This window comes from Cervus canadensis, chromosome 11 (assembly GCF_019320065.1).
Source record: "Cervus canadensis isolate Bull #8, Minnesota chromosome 11, ASM1932006v1, whole genome shotgun sequence".
In the NCBI taxonomy this organism is placed as follows: Eukaryota; Metazoa; Chordata; class Mammalia; order Artiodactyla; family Cervidae; genus Cervus; species Cervus canadensis.
The window spans coordinates 71,832,099-71,854,709 of NC_057396.1; the positions used below are offsets into that span (position 1 = coordinate 71,832,099).

Genomic DNA, 22,611 nt, shown 5'->3' on the forward strand with positions numbered 1-22,611 from the left:
TCTGCCCACCTATCTCATGAGACGAGAACGAATGTTCTTGTTTTCTCCATTTGATAAGCGCAAACTTGTGGGATAAGTGGGAGGAATACGGCACTGAGTGATCGGGCTCCTGGGACCTGACTGGCCTTGACCTTGTCCTTGCTGTGGAACCTTGGGCAAATCATTCCCTTCGCCGGGCCTTAGAGATTGGCTCCTCTGCAAAATGAGAGGCTTATTCTTTCCTTCCATGACACATATTGAGTGCCTACTGTGTGTAATATTCTAGGCATGGGCACAGATGCAATTTCTGTTCTCCTGGAGTGTACATTTCAGTTGGAGGAGACTGACGATAATTGAGGTGAAGGCTGGGAGGAAACTCACCAGTCACGCAGTGTGAATGGGGCTCGTTTCCATCGGCTGGTGGGACACAGGCTCCGTAAAGAGGTGGCACCATCTGGGAAGGTCTGGACAGCGGGGTGGGGGGTGAGGGCAGAGTGTTTTTGGAGAAGGGAATCAGTGCATAAAGGCTCCAGGGGAGAACCAGCTTCAAGAACATTGCAAAGGGCGTGAGAGGTGATGACAGAAGGAACCTGTAGGCTGTGGTTAAGAGTTTGCATTTTATTCTAAGTGTGATGGGAGGTTTGAGGACATTTTTTCCACTGGAGTCCCTTTTGATTATTTTCCACTTTACAAGGGCTGTAGTTGGAAATATCCCATTAACCAGAAAGGTGTGATTTACTAAACAACAGATTGAACAATCTTGAATTATTTTAGGCTTTTAAAGTGTGGGGAAATAATAGGGACTTGATAAATATCTTTGAGGATCCTCAGGGATCTGTACAGATGGCAGATGGAGACCCCCTCTGGTTCAAACGTTTATTCTTCACAAAGCCTTTTGCCGTGTGATTTTTAAAAAGATTCCTGCCACCTCCTGATAGAAGATGAACTTTTGCACAATGAACATCTCTAGCGCGGTGCATTTCTGCTGCCACACGTCTGGCTTCATATCCTCCGTTCTCGACCCAGAGTGGCTCTGGGGAAGGGGCGATGGGGGTGGGGATGGCTTTGCTTTCTTTCTTTTGATCCAGAGAATCTCAACTCCTGTTGCAATGTCCTTCTGCCTCAAAGTACAGTGTAGTGACGGGAAGGAGCGCGGACCTGGGGAGTTGCTCTTATTGGATGTTTCCAGGGGAAGAAGTGCTGCGTAGCCAACAGCCGTCTGCTCTCCGTATAACTGAGTTCATCCATTGTTTGCAGATGGCTGGCGCTTACCCTGAATCCCCACGTTCAATGACCTCACACCCTAACCCTGGCCGGCAGGCCTTTGCTTAAATGCTTTTCTCAACAGCCCACCCCAGTCATTAAATTTTCATCTGCTTTATTTCTGATTTGCAGTTTGCCCTGGCTGAAGGAATCTACTGACTTCCGTTTTCTTTTTCTGTTACAGATCCTGTGCGCAGATGACTGTGGTAAGTACCACTTCCCACTCTGCTCTTGTGTTTTTCACTACTGCCCCCTAATGGACGCACCAATATTAACAGGACCGTGAAAAATCACAGAACATGCTAATTTGCTAAAACTCGCTTGGTTCCAATATTTCTTTGGAAGTGGGGTGAGGGTGGAAACAGCAAATGAAAGAAAAAATTTGATCAGTTGTGCAACCCTGACACATCGAATTTTTCTTCTGTGATTTTTTTTCTAGCCTATATTTGTGGGTGTTTTTTTTTTTAAGACAACTTAATTTTTATAATGCAGTATGATGTATATTTATTTCATGCCCTGTTACCCTGTAAGTATTTTCTTGTCTTGCTGCATCACCCCATGACTTTTAAAATGGTGTACAGGTTTTGTATATAATCTTTGGAAAACAAGATGTAGCCTCCTGTATATTGTGTTTTCTTGTGGAGGGCTGAGTCTCAGTTGCTAATTAGTTCCTGGTCCATTGAAGTCCTCCCTGGTCTATAGTAAAATGAGAAAAATGGGGTTGCTATAGTAAATTTTTAATGGAACTTAATATATTCAGTTGAAAGCACTATTTACTCTGGGGTTATGTCCTCACTAATTTTTTTTGATCATTATTCACTTCTATAAGAAATAAAATGAATAGTATTTAGTAAATTTTTAATGTACCTCTTTGAAAAATAAAAATCGGTGGCTTTTGTCTGTCATCAAAGTTCAAGGACTACTTTTGTTTTTCCCCGGTTGGTAAAATCTCAGCCTGTGAACCATAGAGATAAAATTCTTAGAATGTTCTCACAGTGTCATGCAAAGGGGGCAGACCTTGCTGAAACCTTCTAATAAAGAGAATCTCACTTAATAACAGTAATTATGCAAAGCCTGTGCAAACAATAGGAAGAGTTCTGCAGTTGCTTTCTCTTCCTTGTTAATCAGTTTGGTAAATAAGCTGGTAGGTTCCTTGCACAGGCTTGAGTCACTGGTGCAAAAGAAGAAAAACATCTGTGTGTAGAGGCCATATTGTAAAGTGGGGGAGGGGAGGTGAAAGAACTATGATACATTAAAAAACTTACAGTTAAAAGTCTGTTGTACAGCCTGTATGTGGTGGTGGGGGGTGCCGTTTTATTGGCCTGCATTTTGTTTTTCTTTCCTGTGTTCTAGGCACTGGCTGCAATTCGACTACATTGTCATCTATAGCCAGGGAGAGTCCATGGACCCCGGCATGGGAAGACCTTGTAACGACAACTGGAGCGGCTTCGAATGGCCAGCTTACTCTAGCAGACAGCAGGACGTCTTCACCCCTGGGTCCGGGTATGCACTATTCTCTCACCCTCTCAAATGGCTCCAGTCAGCTCAGCCGCTCAGTCGTGTCTGACTCATTGTGACCCCATGGACTGCAGCGTGCCAGGCTTCCCTGTCCTTCACTGACTTCCACAGCTTGCTCAGACTCATGTCCATCGAGCTGGTGATGCCATCCAACCATCTCATCCTCTGTCATCCCTTTCTCCTCCTGCCTTCAATCTTGGCTTCTTACTTTTGCATTCCAGTCCCCTGTAATGAAAAGGACATCTTTTTTGGGTGTTAGTTCCAGAAGGCCTTGTAGGTCTTCATTGAACCGTTCAACTTCAGCTTCTTCAGCATTACTGGTTGGGGCATAAACTTGGCTTACCGTGATATTGAATGGTTTTCCTTGGAAACAACAGAGATCATTCTGTCGTTTTTGAGACTCCACCCAAGAACTGCATTTCGGACTCTCTTGTTGACTAGACGGCTACTCCATTTCTTCTAAGGGATTCTTGCCCACAGTAGTAGATATAATGGTCATCTGAGTTCAATTTGCCCATTCCAGTCCATTTTTGTTCACTGATTCCTAAAATGTACCTGCTGCCAAAAAGTACAAACACATGAGCAAGACCTTTGGGGTGGGTTGTGGGTTTTGGAGAATATCAGTATTTTCATGTGGGCACTGTGTTCAAGATTGCTTCATCTAGGCTTCAGTAGTAAAATGTAACTGCTTTTATCTCTTTGCTCCCCATTCTTGGCACCGTAGCCTGCCTCCCCTGGCAGCTGTTTAACACTTGTCTTTCTCTCTGCTCTCTGAGCAGCACCCCAATGGTGTAGTGGTTAAGAGCCCAGACTGAAAATCGGAGTCCCAGCTTTGCTTCCTGGGTCTGTCACTATCTCACTATGTGACCCAGGGCTAGTTATCCTCTTCGTTTATTGATTTATGTTTTTGCCCTCACCACACAGCCTGTGGGATCTTAGTTCCCCAAGAAAGTGAAAGTGAAATCGCTCAGTCGTGTCTGACTCTTTGCGACCCCATGGACTGTAGCCCACCAGGCTCCTCCAGCCATTGGTCTGCAGGCAAGAATACTGGAGTGGGTTGCCATTTCCTTCTCCAGGGGATCTTCCCAACCCAGGGATCAAACCTGGGTCTGCCACATTGTAGGCAGACGCTTTTACCATCTGAGCCACCAGGGAAGTCCCTAAAAGAAATACTAAGTAATTTATTGAGGTTGGTTGGGCTTGAAGGGAATCTAGGAATCGAAGTGGCATATCCTGCATTAGCAGGTGGAGTCTTTACCACTAAGCCAGCAGGGAAGCCCCTGGCCCTTTGAGCCGGGGATGGAACCTGTGCCCCCTGCCATGGGAGCCCGGAGTCTTGACCACTGGACCACTGGGTGAGTCCCTCATTGGTCCTCTTAGACCTCAGGTTCTTCATCTTTATCACCAAAAATACATACATATACACACATATTTTTAAAAGATGTTTTAAGATGTACTTTGTTTGCTGAACTATCGAAAATTAAGGACTTGCTTTTCAGGAATTGCCTGGCGGTCCAGTGGTTAGGACTGCACACTTCCCCTGGAGAGGGCACAAGTTTGATCCCTGGTCCGGGAACCTAAAGGTCCCACGTGCCAGGAGGCATGGCCAAAAAAAAAAAAAAAAGAACTTGCTTTTCTAAAATCTTCCCAGAATCCCTGTGTGAATCAAAATTTAGGTCTTAACACGTTTCTTTCCTTCTTAAAATGGTGCCCTGGCCTCCTTCATGAAGTTGTTATGACGCATACATGGGAAAATGTGTTCACGGCACCTTGGCAGGGTCCTTGGGACCATGTAGTGTACACACCTCTCCATAAGCAGTGTTTTCTGAACATCGGAGATGGATGCATTTAGCATCTCAGGTCAGCTTCTGAACAGATTTAACTCCATGTTCAAGTTGTAGCCAACAAGGCCAAACTCTATTATTTTTATCTTTAAAAAAAAACTTTTTATTTTGTATTGGGGTATATATTTGATTAACAAACAATGTTGTGACAATTTCAGATGAACAGCCAAGGGACTCAGCCATGTATCCATTCTCCCCCAGACTCCGCTCCCGTCCAAGCCACCACATAACATTGAGCAGAGTTCCCTGTGCTATACAGTGGGTCCCTGTTGGTTATTCCTTTTAAATACATCCTGTGTATGTGGCCATCCTGAACTCCCCAACTATCCCTTCTCCCCATTCCTTTCCCTGCCAACCATAAGTGCGTTCTCCAAGTCTGTGGATATTTCCGTTTTGTAGATTCCACATGTGTAAGGGATGTCATACAATATTTCTCCTCTGTCTGACTTTCTTCACTCAGTGTGAATATCTAGGTCCATGCTTATTTTTATCTTTATTTTGTAGCCTTCTGTTTCACTGACACATATGTATGTATTATATACATATATGTACACATGTATGTATATGTCTGTCTATCTAAATACATGGAAATCTAAATGTATTTTGTTGGAGGGAAGTCCAGGAGGCAAATAAAGAGAAATGAAATTTTATAGTTGCAAAACTCACTTCTGGAAAGTAGATATACAGAATAGTCCTTACTCTTATATTTCTTTTTGAAAAATAATGTTTTTTCTGTTCTTTTTTTTTTTTTTGGAAACAATATTAAAATAGACTCCAGTCCTATGAAAGCTGTTACCATCAGTCCAACCAGTGTGACCCCAACTTGGAAAAACAACACAACTGCTTCTAATTCCATGGGTGGCGTAAAGAGTATGAATGAGAATCAGCAGATGAGCTTTGCAAATCAGACAGGTGATAACAGCACGGACTCAAGTCCAGGAAGCAATGGGACTTCAGGAGATACCACAGTAGGTAAGATGGGTAGCGCCCAGGAAGGATCATGAACTGTCCTTCTCATCCCGTATCCTAGAGCCTTGTCCATTCAAGTTGCCTACTGGAAAGAGATTGATTTTTGTTGACTGTGGAAGATGAGGAAAGATTCTATGTGGTTTCAAGCCCAGGAGTTCAGGTGGCAGGGTCATTTAATACTAAGGTCCTGTGTGTTTTGGGATATTTTAACTGTTGCCAACTGTTTGGTTTTTTTAAAAATCTTTCATTATTTTTGGTGAATACTTACTTTTCTGCTAAGACTTGGGAGTAGGGACCCTGTTAGAAATGTGTCTTGATGCTGTCGGTAACTACTTGGCTTCTTTTAAGCTCCCCAGGAAAGTTGATGTTGTGTTTGTATTCCCAGAAGCTTCTGTTGGGCATGAAAGTTTGGATACTTTATAGAGGAGTATATGCTTCAAATGCAACAAGAGCCCAGTGACATTGGATTAAACTTAGATTTTTATTTAGCGTAGGTATCAGTACCCTGAACCACCTGTTATAATTGCAAATAACAGCTTTTTTTTTTTAAAAGCTGAAAAGAACCAAAAACATAAAAAAGAGTTGAGATGCTTTTTTTAAGCTCAGAAGAATACAGAATTCAGAAAAAGAGGTCCTGTGTTGGTGTTCTGATCTGGAGGGACTGTGATGTCATTGGCTGGTGGGAGCCGTGGGACGCTGACCTCTTGAGCCCATGGCTTGAAGTGACCACCTGGAGCAGCTCCTTCTGCACACAAAGCAAGCCAGTGCGAAACCAGTGGTTTTGAACGTGGTTTTTCTTCAAGCCAGGAAATTATTTCTTTAAATAAAATGTTGCCCAGGGGCCCAGAAACTGAAAAGAACTGAAGAAAGAGGAGCTACAGGGACGCAGTGTCACCGGCACCTTCAAACAGCCCCTGGAGGTCCTCAGAGCAGTTTTAGAGAAAACAAAAGCTGCAGGAAAGCTTCACCGTGTTGTGACAGAGAGAGGAAAAGAAGGACGGGGCAGAGGGGAGACGGAAGAGAGTGGAGGAGGAAGAAGAAAGCAGGGTTTAGAGTTGGTAATGGGATGAGGTGACACAGAGTTGGTGACTATAGGAACGGGGAGGTGACCAGGTGGCCCGAAGCACCCAGCTCGGGCTGAGGTGCCTCACTCCAGCTTACGGCCCCCGAGGCCAAGGGTATGTTTATCAGCTGCTGTTTATTGAGCATGTACTGTGTGCTTCAGTTCAGTTCAGTCGCTCAGTCGTGTCTGACTCTTTGCGACCCCATGGACTGAAGCACGCCAGGCTTCCCTGTCCATCACCAGCTCCCGGAGCTTGCTCAGACTCATGTCCATCGAGTCGGTGATGCCATCCAGCCATCCCATCCTCTGTCGCCCCCTTCTCCTCCCACCTTCAATCTTCCCCAGCATCAGGGTCTTTCCCAATGAGTCTTCTCAATGTGCTTAGCTGCCCCTAATACATCAGAGTGCCCTCACAGTAACCTTGAGGGCTACAGAGGAAGACTCTGTAATGCTGAGAGGTTGGGTTTCTCCTGCGCTCCTGGGGTCGCTGAGCACCACGTGGCGGGCGCCCAGGAGCCTGACTCCAGAGCGCCGCGGTGCAGCGGTGTCCATCGCGGTCACCCAGATCACTGAGCCGGCTGGTTTATTCACGTTCCATTTCTTTAAAAAAGACACCTGCATGACCCAGTTTAGAAATCTTGGCCTCGGACAACGTTTGACATGAAGAATAAAGTCGTGGAATGGACCAGCTCGCCTCAGAGCTGGATAGGGCCTGACAGGCATCCATGCCAGTATCTCTGAGTTTAGGCTCCTCAGGCAGGGTTGTGGCTCCGCCTGCAGCGCTGCTGTTACTGTCTAGTTGCTAAGTCGCGTCTGACTCTTTGCAGCCCCGTGCTTAAAGCTGGAGCCCCGGGTTCTAGTTCCCCAGTGCTCCAAGTATGCCCTGCGTTCTTGAGTGAGTCACCCTGCCATCTTGAATCTTCATGCTCTCATCTCAAGACCGAAGGAAGCCTCGCCGAAATAGCTCAGTTGGGAGAGAGTTAGACTGAAGAAGACCGAAGGATGTGGATGTCATCTTGGCCAACGTGGTTTGGTTTCGGTCACAATCAGCCAAATAAAGTGACAGAAAGGATGGTAGGGGGCTAGTATAGATAGGAAGTCTTCAGAAAATCCCTCTTGGGGTTGGAATACAGGGATGAGCGTCTCAGTTGAAATGTGTTGGTACTATGACATATTTGTATTATCTGGAATTGAGACCTTTAGATGTAGCACATGGGCACTTTTTTGGATGCTTCTTCCTGATATCTGAAACAAATATTAAAAGCTGCTGTTTAAAAGGGCAATTTAAAAGAGTATTAAATCACGGTAGGAGTTAACTGTCTTGGAGAATAGTTCCGATACTAAAACGTTATGGCTTTCAGGTTCATCCTTTTCTCCTTTTTCCTGCATAATGACAAGTTTTCTCCCCACTGTGAAGCGATAGAATTGCACTGGACTCTGACATAAAGGAAGTATTTTTAGTGGGCCCCATTGAAACGTCGGTGCCCCCAGTCATTCACAATGGAAGGTGACTCCAGGCACCTTTTCATCGGTGCCCACACTGTGTTTTTCAAATAGGACCTGGTCCGGTTACGGATCTGCGTGCTGCCTTCGTGGGTGTGACTCATGTGGTTCTTACCTGGAAGAATGATAACATCATGGACACCTGCCGGATGCTCCTTAAAGGAAGCCAGGAGTCGACTGAAAACTTAATGGTCAATATTTCTGGCCTGAAGCCGGGGAGTCAGTACATGGTCACTGTGTATCCTTTAGGATCAAATGAGACAGAAAATGGCTTGGGTGAGTCACAGAAGTGGGCTTCTGACCCACAAGGCCTTGAAGGAAGAGATGAGGTGACTCTGGTCTCTCTTCCTGCTTCTTTTCTTTTAACCGGCCTTCCTTCCCCCTGGTCCAGCAGTTCTGCCTGTTTTACCCTCTCTCCGCAGGGGTCTGGTCCAGGGAGAGAATGCCTTGAGTGGGGCTCTGCTTAGCCCAGTGTGAATCATGGGGTTGTCCCTTTAAATTCATGTTTGGAGTTGGGTGGGAGAAGATGGGTTCTTGGAAGAAGTTGGGGAGAGATGCAAATAGCTGCTGCTTTGGAGAGAAAAGCACGTATATCTGTGAAGCTACCTGGTCTTCACTGGTGGCTGAGATGGTAGCGTCTGCCTGCAATGAGGGAGACCCGGGTTCAATCTCTGGGTTGGGAAGAACCCCTGGAGAAGGAAATGGCAACCCACTCTGGTGTTCTTGCCTGGAGAATCCCATAGACAGAGGAGCCTGGCGGGCTATAGTCCGTAGGGTCGCAAAGAGTCGGACACAACTGAGTGGCTTAACACACCTGTGCTAAAAGTACAATGCAAAATACGCTCCGAAAATGAGGCTCCTGGCACTTCCCTGGCAGGTCAGTGGGTAAGAAGCCACCTTGCAACGCTGGGGAGCGTGGGTTCAGTTCCTGATTGTTAAACTAAGATCCCACGTGTATCACACAGTCGATGAATCAGTCAATACACACACACAGACACCCCTAAGCCATTGCTTACAAATATCAGGCTCCTTCCAGGAGCATGGCTGTCTTTCTGGGAGAGAAGGGGAACGGGTGTTTGCAGAATCCCAGCTGTGGGCACTGTCTGATGTGGCGTCCTTTGGTGGGGAGGGCAGCGGCTGAAAGCACACAGGAATGCACTTTGGTCTCAGGTCATGTCTTTGCCTTTTGTGTTTCAAACAGATGCCGGCTACACAGACAGCTTGCTGCAGCCCCCTCCGGGTCCCGCGGCCCCTGGGTACAAATACCGACTGAAACCTGCAGCCTCGTCCTCTGACCCTTCTCTGGCCCAGGACGCCGTGGAAGTCCTGCTTCTCAGGTTAAAGCCTGACACACGGTACACGGCCACAGTCTATCCCCAAGCGCTTAACGGTGCTGAAGGACAGCCCCAGGATGTAGAGTTCAAGACAAGTACGTGGAATTTTGTAAAATGGCTTCAGCCAGAGTTTCCTAATGCAAAGTTTGTCTCCTGTGATTCTGGTCCTGCGTGATCTCTTGCTTCAGAGGTCGTTTTGTGGTTGGAGGGAATTTTCTGGAAGAGATTTTGGACAGAGCAGGTCCAGTGAGTTTCTTCTGAGCGCTGTGGCCCAGGCTCTTCTTTTCCTTGACGCCCATCCCCGCGTATTGAGCGGCTACTATGTGCGGATGCGAGGGGCTCCCTTATTCTTTCTTTTTAGCTCTGTATACGGGCCAGGGAGGCCCATTCTCGTAGGTTTTTCTCTTGAAAATTAATATTCATTTTGTCCACGTTGTCTAAGTATTTTCCCCCGAGAGGAGAAAATGAGTCTTCTTTTTTGACCTAAACTTGAAAGGCATACTGGCCTTCCCGTGTCCCTTGCTGACACCCACGCTGCTGCTTTTTACCTAGAATCTGTCCTCACTCTTATTCTGTAAACTGAACAGTTTTGGAGACTTTTTGGATTAGTGCTAATGAGGGCATAAAGAAATGCATGGTTCTGACGCTCAGGAAATTTCAGAACAGAAGGGGAATCCAGGTGAAAAAACAGGGAAAAGCACCCAGCCATGCTCCGTGGGTTCAGAAACGAATGCTGTAGCCTTGTAGCCTTCGGGGGCTTGTTTGCCGGCAATACAGACTGACTCAGGTTATCTTATCCAAAAATATATCTCTTTTGCATGGCAGTCTCTCTGCTGCACATTAGAAACTAACACATTATTGATCAAATATATTCCAATAAAAACTAAAACAAGCAAACAACGCGCCCCCCCCCCCCCCCAATATATCTATTCTGGAAGGCTGTCATAGATCCATAGAACAGAGGGAGGAGGGTGGAGGCTGGAGGACCAAGGACAGAACACCGAGCAGCAGCCAGGAAGCTGGAGGGCTGGACCACACTGGACCTGGTGACCCAGGACAGGAGGTGGCGAGAAGAAGGCTCCAATTGCTTCCTCCTCCAGCCCCCCAGTAGCCTGCCTGTTTCCCTCATTGGTGGAACCTGGTTCCAAGTCACCCAGCAGAGTGCCCCAGTGACGCTGTGTGCGGGGGTCCGCATTGCAGGGATGCAGAGCAGGCGGGGGGACAGAGGGTGGATCGGGAGGATGGGGTGGACAAGCGATGAATGACTATCACTCTTGTGTTATCTTTCCTGGAGTTACGGTTGTTATCTTGGTTTGTTTTTTTGTCGATGAGGAAAACTGAGTTCAGTGATTTTTCTAAGATCTACCAGGCTATTTAAGTTACAGCTGACCTTGGAACCCAGACTTGCCTCATGCAAAAGTCTGTGATCTTTACTTGATCATGTAGATAGTGTTAATTCTTGGATGGATATATGCCTGAGACCTTTTGGGGTCACCCAGCCCCTAGACGGGCGTGTGTAGAGTCCATGTTGTGGTTTGAGGCATCTATTGCATCTCTTAAGAGTCAACTTAACAGGGAGAATGAAGGGTAAACTATGCAGTTGCAATTAGCCAGGTTGTTTCTTCACTGAAGATGCTGTCTGACTTTTGCTGGGACCCTGTCTACACTTGGGTCTGTTGTGTTAAATGGTGTACAACAGGAAGAATTGCTGAGAGTGTTTCTTGGATTGGATGCCTTGATGACTGCATCTCTCTCCCTGTCTCTCTCTCTCTGACCTGGCCATCCTGGTGGTGGTTAACTCCTCTTATGTCTTCACAGATTCCAGTCAGGTTTTTGACATGGAAGTTGTGAACATCAGTGCCACCAGCCTGACCCTGACCTGGAAAATCAATGATAATGAGTCATCCTCAGTCTATACCTACAAGATACAAGTTGTGGGCGAGACAATTTCCTTCAATTTCACAGTCCAGGAGACTCATGCCGTCATCACTGCACTCAGCTCAAGCACCTTGTACAACATCACGGTGTATCCTTTCCTCGATGACGGTTCCGAGGGCACGCCAGGCTTCATCCAGGTTTACACGCGTGAGTCCACTCATGGCTTAGCTAGCCTTTCTTCCTGTTGGCTGTGTGTCAGGTGCAGGACAAGCTCTGTTTCTCTTTCGAGGGATGCACAGTTCAGTGTGTGGGCCCACGGGGACTCTTAACCACCTTCAAGATTTTAGATCCTATAATGGTGACCATTGATTGACCCTGCCCACCCGCCCAGCATTGCGTGACATGCTTTCCTTGTGCCGTCTCTGTTAATGTTCACACATCTGTGACGTGGTTGGCATTGGCCTCATTTTATGGATGAGGAATTCCAGGCTGAGAGAGATGCTGTGGGCAGGTATCACACCTCATAAGTGTCTGAGGTGGGATCAGACAGCTGGGCTGTCTCAGCTCCAGTCTGTGCTGGTGACAACCATCCTAGCATGGTGGAGACGGGGAGCAGATGGTCTGCGGAGATGAGAGGAACCTGGATATTCACATCCCTTTGTCCTTTGGATGTTGACAAAATAGTGAAGCAGGACGCAGCTATATCTGTTTTTTTCCTTCTCATTCGAGTCTCTCTTAAAGATAAGCTGATTGGCAGCAAATAAAAACCTTTCTGTTCCAAAGAAGGTCCAATAATTAAAACAATAATGGTCTACCAGTAGAGTAATATAATAATATAGTGTATTAATATTACACAATGATATTGGTATCACACTGTGCCAGGGGCTTTGCATGTATCACAGGGGTCTTCATGGTAGCTGTTAGGATCCCTGTTTTTTTAAAAATTTAATTTAATTTTTTAACTTTTTATTTTGTATTGGGGCATAGCTGATTAACAGTGTTCTGATTGTTTTGGGTGAATAGCAGAGGGACTCAGCCATACCTCTATATGTATCCATTCTTCCCCAAACAGGATCCCGTTTTTTTTTGTTTTTTTTCCATTTATTTTTATTAGTTGGAGGCTAATTACTTTACAATATTGTAGTGGGTAGATGAAAAACCTACAGCCCAACATGGCTGAAGAATTTGCCTAAGACCAGAGAGCTGGCAAGCGGCACGGCAGGGACTTGAATCCAGGGGTGCCTGGCTCTGGACCCATCAGAATGCTTTATTCGAGTGTCTGATGCTTCCCGCAATGCACACCTTGGGTGTTCTTACAAACGTCTTCTGACTCTGTCTTTGGAATAAATGAAATCTGCTTCCTTTTCTTCTTCTACTTTTTTTTTTTTTTTAAATATTTAATCTCTCTGTTAAGATTAAGTTCACCGTGAGTAACAAACTCCCCAAGTATCCAAGACAGGAGTTTGTTTGTCTGTCACTGTAAAAGCAGCCCGGCGCTGAGCACGGGATGGTAGAGCCTTAGCTTGGCTCAGAGCGAGGAGCAGAAACCGCGAGCTCACTGCAGTGTTTTCGTTTTTTATTTTAATTCGTGGAAAATTGCTTCCAGTGTTGTGTTGGTTTCTGCTGTACAACGACAAGAGTCAGTCATGGTTACACACACACACACACACACACACACACAATTGCTTCCAGTGTTGTGTTGGTTTCTGCTGTACAACGACAAGAGTCAGTCATGGTTTCACACACACACACACACACACACACACACACACACACACCCCCAATTGCTTCCAGTGTTGTGTTGGTTTCTGCTGTACAACGACAAGAGTCAGTCATGGTTTCACACACACACACACACACACACACACCCCTTACCTCTTGAGCTTCCCTCTCTTCTCCTTGTCCCATCTTTCTGGGTCATCCCTGAGTGCCAGGCTGCCTGGGCTCCCTGTGTTATATAACAATTTCCCACTAACTAACTATTTTACACATGATAGTATATTTATGTCTTTCTCAGTCTGGCCCACCCCACCTTCCCCCACTGTGTGCACAAGTCCATTTTCTTTTCGTTTTTTTTTTTTTTTTTTACAAGTCCGTTTTCTACTCGGTTCACCAGTTCCATTTTTCTAGATTCCATGTGCATGTGTTAATGTACGATACTTGCTTCTCTGACTTCACTTCACCCTGTATAACAGGCTGTAGGTTCACTCAGCTCACTACAGCTGACTCAGATTCGTTCCTTTTTATGGCTGAGAGGCTGTGAGCTATTTGAAGCCGAGAAGGATCTAATCTTGGGAATTGAGAGTTTATAGAATCATTGGAAGGGCTGGTGTGTTAATTTGCTAGGGCTGCCATAACAAGCACCGCAGATTGGGAGGCTTTCACAGCAGAAATCTGCTCTCTCACAGTGTGGAGGCGAATAGTCTGAGATCAAGTGATTCAGGGTTGGTTTCTTCAGAGATCTACCTTCTTGGTTTTGTAATGACCAGCTTCTCCCTGTTTCTTCACGTGATTGTCCTTTGGTCTGCGCATGCCTGTCCCAATCACCTCTTTATTTTATTTTATTGAAATACTGTTGATTTGCCATGTTGTATTTAACTTCTGCTGTATAGCAAAGTGACTCAGTTAAACATGTTTATATTCTTTTCCATTATGGTTTATCACAGGATATTGAACATAGTTCCTTCTAATTTCTTCTTATAAGGATACTAATTGTTCTGATTTAGGACCTCCCTTAATGGCCTCATTTTACCTTAAACACTTCTTTAAAAACCCTATCTCCAAGTATAGTCAGATTCTGAGGTACTGCGGGTTAGGACTTCAATATAAGAATTTTGAGGGGATGTAATTCAGCTCATAACATGTGAGGTGCAGGGTCTAGGCTGGGACCCAGAAATGACTCCCAGCCTAAGGGTGCAGAACTCCCCACCAGGAATCCCCCGCAGAGTCCCAGTCAGCGCCCTGCTGTAGTTGTTGGCTCTCGGAATGTACGGAGTTGCTTGCTGGGCATCAGGAGGCTGCAGCCACTGCCACACTGGTGGTTCTAGAGCCAGGTAGCCTGAGTCCAGGGATCACACCCACAGTTCAGCTACAAGGAGGAGAAAGGATAGAAAATAGGGCTCCACCCTTGAAGGGTGCTTCTTAGGAGCCATATTGTTCTTATACTCACATCCCATTGGCCAGAACTTAGTCACATGGCTAGTTGCAAGGGAGGCTGGGAAATGTAATTTTTTAAAAATCTCCAAGAGTCACGTACATTGCTAAAAATCTGTGAGTGTATGTTTAAAGAAAATGGAGGGGGATGAATTTTGGGGGTCAACAGCACCTTCTGCTGTACATCGTTAGAAAAAGACTGGGTGGCTAAGTGTTGTATGCGAGATAAGACAGCTGAGAGTGGCCAGGGTCCCACACCAGAGTCTGAGCCCCGAACCCTCGGGAATTCACACCTCTTCTCATTTCCTTTGAATGACTTTGTACAACTTAACCAGTGTCTGAACTCCTGTGGCCAATTGTTCTCTTGATGGTTAGAAACATGAGTTCCTAAGGGGCTTCTGTTGTAGATGATAAAAAGAAGAGGAAAAGAGAGGTCGGATGTTACCAAGTGTACATTTAATCTCTGTGTAAATATTTTGTGAGATTCAGGCACCCTTGTCTTCTGGAGAAATAGATTCTTAATCTAGTCATTTGCTTTCTATCCACAGCTCCCAGTCCAGTTTCTGACTTTAGAGTGACAAGTGTCAGCACAAGGGAAATTGGCTTAGCGTGGAAGAGCAATGACTCTCATTCCTTTGAGATACTTATCACACCTCATGAAGCTGGAGAATCTCAAACCGTCACCACCGCCGAACAAAGTATTGTCATTGGTGACTTATATCCTGGAACCATATATCGTTTTGACATATATCCACTAGGACCAAATGGGATTAAAGGGGATTTCCAAACAGTTTTCAATAGAACTGGTAAGCAAATAGGCTGTATTTTCTGTAAATTAGTTACGTTTCTCAAGGGGAATCAGTATAAACCTTACATGTCAAAATTTCCAAATATTGCTCTTCTTTTAATTATCTAATAAAGACCTTTTAAAAAATTGCTAATGACAGCAATGCATATTCATTATCTAAAATACAGATAAGCAAAAATAAAAATCACCTGTAAACCAACAGCCAGAGATAATCACTAATAGCTTTTGATGCATGATGTTTTAGAACAGGAGTCCCCAACCCCTGGGCCACAGGCTGGTCGTATCTGTGGCCTGTTAGGAACCAGTCTGCACAGCGAGAAGTGAGTGGTGGGTGAAGGAGTCACGCCCCATCGCTCACATTTACTGCCTGAACTCCACCTCCTGTCAGATCGGCCACGGCATTAGATTCTCATAGGAGTGTGAACCCGCCCGTGAACTGCGCATGCGAGGGATGTAGGTTGCGTGCTCTTTATGGAAATCATCCCCAAACCACCCCTCTACCCTGTCTGTGGGAAAATGTCTTCCATGAGACCAGTCCCTGGTGCCAAAAAGGTTGGGGACTGCTCTTCTAGAATTTTAAGATATATAAAGGTATATATTTATTTTAACAAGTATTAAAAGCCTCTACATGTGTTGTTTAAAATCTGCTTTTTTTTCTATTCAAGTTTATTATGACTCTTCTTCCTTATCAGCATAAATATTCCTGCAGATTAATTTTAATACCTGCCTGGCATTCCGGTGTCCAAATCAGGAGTCTGCAGATAATGGTCCGTGGGTCAAATCTGGCTCACTGCCTGTTTTTTTTTTAATAAGTAAAGCTTTATTTGAGCACAGCCATGCTCATTTCTTTATATAAAGTCTACGACTTCTTTCGTGCTAGAAACGAATAGTTGCAACAGAGAATACATGGCCTGCAAAACCTAGGGTATTTGTTCCGTGGTCCATATAGAAAAAGTTTGCTGACCGCTTGGTTAGATCAGTGGTTCTCAAAGTGTGGTCCGGGGATCTCTGGGGGGTCCCCTAGACTCTTTCAAGGGAGTCTGTGAGAGATTATTATCATAATACTACTAGAATACTATTTGGCTTTTTCACTCTCAATCTCTCATGGTAAGTGTACAGTGGAGTTTCCCAGATGCAGTGTGACATGGGATGGCATCATTTTTCTGTTGGCTCATGGAATGTATGCTTTTGTATTCTCATGTTTTAAGCATTTCCTCATTAAAAATGTTCTGTTACAGCATACATATATATAACCTAAATAAATAAAAATCCTCTGAGAGCCTCAATAATTTTTCAGACAGTAAAGGGGTCCAGACTGCTGGTCTGGATGTATTATAAATTGTTTGACCACTTGCCTGTTGTTGGACAGGTAGATCATTGACAGTCTTTCATGAACAATATTGTGATGCAATGGTCTTGTTAGTTCTATGAGGCTGCTTGATGTTGATAAAAGTATTTCATGAAAACAATTCATTATTCATTATTGTTACCTTTGAAATTTGAAATGAAATTTTTGGGAAAGCTTGGAGAGCATCCAGTATCCTTGATCTTGGATTGCAGGGGAGTTGAAATCCTTTCTGCAGAAGGATAGAGTAAAGAAATGAGACTGATTGCGTGAGCCATGTGTGAAATCAGTTGGGCTCTTGAGATTCTTCTTGTGTGGGTTTTCTCAACTCTGTTGGGTTAAGCATTGATGGTTATTTGGAAGATCTACTTCCAAAATAAGGGAATTGCTGAAGCGCATCCCTCAGATGAAGTGCATAATTCCTTTTCAAGTCTGATTTTCAGATTAGATTTTTGAGATTAGGTTACAGTATCAACATATACATTTTTTATCTTTTTTTGAGAATGTAGCTAATGGTAAGGGGATCACAATTTGGGTCTCTTTAATATTGTGTGACTTGCCAATGCCCAGGATTTAATGCAATAATAACATTATGTACTGGGGGTCTACAAAGTGCTGGGCCCTCAGCCTTTGTATTTAAACCTTTTGAACACAACTCTGTGAGGTAGGTACTATTATCGTCTCTATGTTATAGAGTAGGAAATGGGGACTCTGTGAACTTAAGTAACTGGCCCAGGGTGACAAGGTAGTGAACTGGGCTCTGTCTGACTCTGAAGACTGAGGTCTTAACCACAGTGTGACTGCACTTCGATATGGAGCAACTGCAAAAGTCATTTAGGACTATTCGTAAGGAGAAGGCATCTCTTGTACTATTGCCTATAATTGTCCCAATGAATGGTAATCAAGAAGAGTTATAATAAGGCACTAGACTCTTAGGACATTACCAATTCTATTATTGACCAATGTTTGCTGTTATTGGGGGAGAATCAATGTAACAGCATTAAGGGCAATTTTGAAAAAGGGAAGCAAGTACTGGATGACCCAGCAATTCTACTCTTACATGTATATGTATTTCTAAAAGAACTGAAATCAGGGACTTGAACTTATTTCTGTACACCAACATTCATACTAGCATGATTGACAATAGCTAAAAGGTGGAGGCAGCCAAGTGTCCACCAGCAGATGAAATGTGCTATATCCGTATAATAGAATAGTTGTTTTTTAGTTGCTAAGCTGTGCCCGACTCTCTTGTGACCCCCGTAGACTGTAGTCCACCAGCCTCCTCTGTCCATGGGATCCTGCAGGCAAGAATACTAGAGTGGGTTGCCCTTTCCTACTGCAGGGTATCTTCCTGTCCCAGGGATCGAGTCCCAGAGTCTCCTGCATTGCAGGTGGATTCTCTACCATTGAGCCACCAGGGAAGTCCCACAGTAGAGTATTATTTAGCCATAAAAGGAATGATGTACCGAGACGTGCTACAGTGTAAATAAACCTTGAAAGCATTACGCTAGGTGAATAAAGCCCGACATAGAAGAACAACTACCATGTAAATCCACTTATGTGAGGTGCCTAGAATTGGCACATTCATAGAGACAGAAGATAGAATAGAGGAGTGGGGAGAAGGGAGGAATGAGAAGTTCTTGTTTCATGGGAGCAGAGTTTGTGCTGGGCATCATGAAACGCTTTGTGTTTAGACAGTGATGATGGTGATACCACATTGTGAATGTAATTAACGCTGCTGAGTTGTAGGCTTACAAATGGTTCAGACGATAACTATTGCACTGTTTATTTTACTACTGCAAAATTCAATAAAGACTATAAAGATGGCCCACGTAAAAAATATCTTAAAAAAAAAAAAAAAAAATTCTGTGCAATTACATTATTGCTGCTGGTCCAGTGGGTGGAGGTGAGATGGTCTGAGTGCAGGGCCCGGAGCACTCTGGGTAGTTTCACTTCTGACCCCGCTGTGGGGATGAGGAGATGTGTGCTCTTCCGCCTCCATCACTCCAGCCTCAAGTGCCCCCACGTAGTATCAGCTCTCCATTTCAGTTTTTCTCTCCAGTATGTCTGCCTATGTTATAGAAAGAGGTTTTCTTCCGAGGCAGTGGTTTTTAAAAAACTTTACTGAGATATAATACATACACTGAAACACACACCCTAAGTGCATAATTTGATGCATCTTTATAAACTGAACCCATCTGGTCACTGGCACTCAGATTAAGAAAACTGAGCATGGTTTCCACTCGAGAAGACCCCCTCCCAACCACCCCCAAACCAAGGGGATGTCTCTATGACAAAAACAAAAGGCCAGAGAACTTATAGGATAGATTGGTAGATTCATCGGTGTTGTAGAAGAGCCAACATTCTTGAAAGAAACTGTTTCTCACCGAAGTGTTAGAGTTTGCCCTTTGGGAACTCATTTGATGACAGAAGAGCAAGTTCTCCTGACTGATACTTTAGAATAAAGCTGGACTTTACGATGGTCATTAACAGATTTCCCTTTTTCTTCCTTTCCTCTGACCAGACCCCAGTGCAGTGTTTGACATCCGTGTGGTTAACGTCACCACAACCGAAATGCAGTTGGAGTGGCAGAATGCAGACAATGCTTCTGGGTACATCTACAGTGTAGAGATACAATCCAAACACGGCTCTCGTCTGGAAAACAGTTCTCACAGAGGGATCGCTCTCCACGGCCTGACCCCGGGCACCTTATATAAGATCATAGTCACCCCCAAAATGAACTCTGTCCAGGGGATAGCCGACTCCATTGTACAGTACACGCGTAAGTGTTTTAGGACACCCTCCTAAGGAAGCCTTTTCCCAGGCTTTCACCTGGAGGAGGGGAAATAAGCATGGGTTCAGTGATGAGGTAAGAGGCCCTTGTGTTTCTGGGCTCCGGGCAGAATGTGAAACCGAGTAAGCTGAAGACATCGGGCTCAGCCAGCGTTCTGCTCTGCCTTCGCGGCCGTGGTGCGGAGCCGTGTGAACTTGGGATTGTCTTCCGAAGCAGAAAGGCATCCCATAAGCATGGGAAGCATCACTCTTCATTCATTCCTTGGGAGTACGGACCTGAGGAGGGTCACCGGGTCATGTTGGCGTGGAAGATGCTGCCCACAGGAGGCAGTTTTGCATGCACCAGTGAGGGACATGCCCTGCTGATATTTGACCTAAATATATGGTAGAGATGGAAGTGTATAATGTCTTTTTTGTATATGTTTGTTCCATCAATCATATTTCAAAAACAAGTAGGAAATTACATCTTGAAAATAAATTTCAGATAAAGTATTAAAAAGTCTGAAAAGCTTCAATTCTTTTGAGATTTAATCTGTATAATTATTTTCTAAATGTCTCTTTGGGGAAGCCTTCTCTTTTTCGATCCCAGCAAGTATTAGCTTTATTTATTCTTTACCCAAAGGAGCCAGGCTATTTTTATTTCAAATTTAATGAAAAAAAAAAAAAAAGAAAAAAAAATTTCTGGGCTATTTTTAGATGCAGTCAATAAAATGGCTCAAGTTAATCTATCCTTTTTTTTTTTTTCCCCTAAAACTTAAGGACCCAGCACGGTGTCCAGCATTGAGATAAATACCAACACCACAGCAGCAGCCTTAAATTGGCAGAATATTGATAAAGCCTCTTCGAACTACACCTACCACCTTCTTATTGGGCAGGATGGAAGTTCCAGCAAGGCCACGCAAATAGTCACAGACATTGGTGTTACCCATGCTACGGTCACCAATTTAATACCTGGTACCTCCTATACCGTAGAGATCCTCACACAGGTGGAGAATGTCAACTCATCTGCACCCGGCAGGCAGTCATTCTGTACAGGTGAGTAGTCTCAGGGGCCTCTTGGATTCCTTCTTTTTTTTTTTTTTGGATTCCTTCTTGTATCATGCTGATGCAAGGATCATAGGTCCTTGCAATAAACTCTAGTTGATTACTTTTTTTTTTTTTTTGCCGACCACCATGGCATCTTAGTTTTCCAACCAGGGGTAGAACCTTCGCCCCCTGCAGTGGACCACCAGGGAAGCCCCTCTAGTTGGCTAGCCTTTGTGTGGTGTGTGAGCACCCTATTATGTCATTAGTGCTGTCTTGCTGCCCTCGTGTATTCCTTCAACAGGTATGTACCGAGCATTCACCGTGTGTCAGGTACTGTCAGAGGACACGGGCGAGTCCCTGCCTTTCTGAAACGTTCGTTCTGGTGGGGGAAGACATGATAAGCAAGATACATAAGTTATTAGGTGATGATTACTGCTAAGGAAAGAGAAGTTAAAAGGGTAGGAGGAATGAGATGTTTATCTTGGGGAAGGCTTTGTCGAAAAGGTGACTTTTGAGCAAAGACTTGCAGGAAGTGAAGCCGGTCATGTGGACAGGAGAGACGGGCAGCCCCGGTGTGGTGTGGAGGTCCCGGGCCTGGAGTGGGCCTGCTGTGTTGGAGGAAGAGCAGGAGGTCAGGATGGCAGAGGTGGAGCCTCAGGAGCAAGAGGGGGAGGGGGAGGAGGTGAGGCCCACGGGGTGAGGGGCCAGGGCACGGCTGATGTCAGGGCTTGCGGCTATTACCCTGAAGAAGACAGAAAGGATATAGTTAAAAGGGGACACTCAGCGTTTTCACTTTTCTTGATCCTTATCTCTCAATGCAAAACGTGTGATCGTGTGATTGTTTAAAGAGAAGAGCCCTGTGTTTAACTGAGGAGCTTTCAGAGAGCGAGTGGGGGGATGTTTGGTGAACAGCTGTGAGCCCTTCTGCTCACAGTTCTGATGGCGGGGCCTTTATCCCTCTGGACCTGTGTGCCATCTTATCCCCTATCACCTTTGCACCTGCTTCCTTTCTTCCTTAGACTAAGCCCTTCAGGTGTGTTCAGGCTGATCTGGAAGTGGGGCAGGGATCTCAGCAGATCAGCCTCCCTGGTAGTGTAGCGGCTGGGACCTTGATGACCTCTGACCTTTCACATGGAGTGGCAAAAGAGATGCTGGCAGCCCTGAGCCCCCCGTGTTAACTCGAACTCCATTCACCGGTTCTAGACTCTGATCTTTGGGTGGCTTCCATTGCTAATATTTATCTTAGCTGCAGTCATGGTTTCCTGTATAGCAAGAGAAAGATATCTGTGAGCACTTATCAGTGAGGGGCGGATGGACAGGAGTGTGGGAGGGGGATTGTATGGGGCAGGTTGTCCTTCCAGGCCTCAGGTGGAGAGTGTGGGCGCGGTGCTGGGTGATTCTGTAAAACTTTTTCTGCCTTAAAACACTGCAACGTTCAAGTCATGATAATATCCCCGCCCCCAGTACATTAACACAGAGTTTTCCATTTATTTATTTTTGGAGGCACCACTGGGATCTGAAAGAGTTTTCCATTTTTGTTGTTTTTTTGTTGACAATAAAATCCTGCCGCTCCTGCTTAGTCAACTTTGGTTGTGTCTGATTCTGTGAGACCCCATGGACTGCAGCCTGCCAGGCTCCTCTGTCCATGGGGTTATCCAGGCAAGTGTACTGGAGTGAGTGGCCAAGTCCTACTCCAGGGGATCTTTCCGACCCTGGGATTGAACCTGGGTCTCCTGCATAGCAGGCAGATTCTTTACCGCTGAGCCACCTGGGAAGCCCGAATAATATCCTACTGGCCCTCAAATGGGTAGAGACACATAACACCCCATGTTAAAGATGAAGAAACTGGTACCATTTACTATTGATTATTCAGCCTTGTTGTGTGTGTAGAAAACACCCTGGACTTGGATTTAGAAAACCCAAGATCCAGTTTTGCTTTGCCACTGGCCAGCCGTGTCATCTGAGCAAATTACTTAATCTCTCTAAGTCTCAGTTGATTCAGCTGCAAAATGGGACAGTATTAACCCTGCCTGTTCCAGAAGGATGGTCAAGAGGGTGCCAAGATGAGGGGACACAGGTGGAGAAGTTGCTGCCACTCCCAGCGTATGCTAGCCATGTCTCACGGGCCCTTGTGT

At 45.1% G+C, this 22,611-nt stretch overlaps 1 protein-coding gene across 1 annotated transcript in view; it reads left to right on the forward strand.

Moving 5' to 3' along the window:
- The window catches only part of PTPRJ (protein tyrosine phosphatase receptor type J), a 168,677-nt gene that overhangs the window by 119,375 nt on the left and 26,691 nt on the right, over positions 1-22,611 (forward strand). The window contains exons 2-10 of the mRNA XM_043481151.1: positions 1,427-1,448; positions 2,596-2,745; positions 5,376-5,576; positions 8,194-8,415; positions 9,341-9,568; positions 11,292-11,558; positions 15,053-15,310; positions 19,182-19,439; positions 20,210-20,485. Of these exons, the coding sequence (XP_043337086.1) occupies positions 1,427-1,448; positions 2,596-2,745; positions 5,376-5,576; positions 8,194-8,415; positions 9,341-9,568; positions 11,292-11,558; positions 15,053-15,310; positions 19,182-19,439; positions 20,210-20,485 (1,882 nt within the window). The remainder of the gene's footprint in view (positions 1-1,426; positions 1,449-2,595; positions 2,746-5,375; positions 5,577-8,193; positions 8,416-9,340; positions 9,569-11,291; positions 11,559-15,052; positions 15,311-19,181; positions 19,440-20,209; positions 20,486-22,611) is intronic.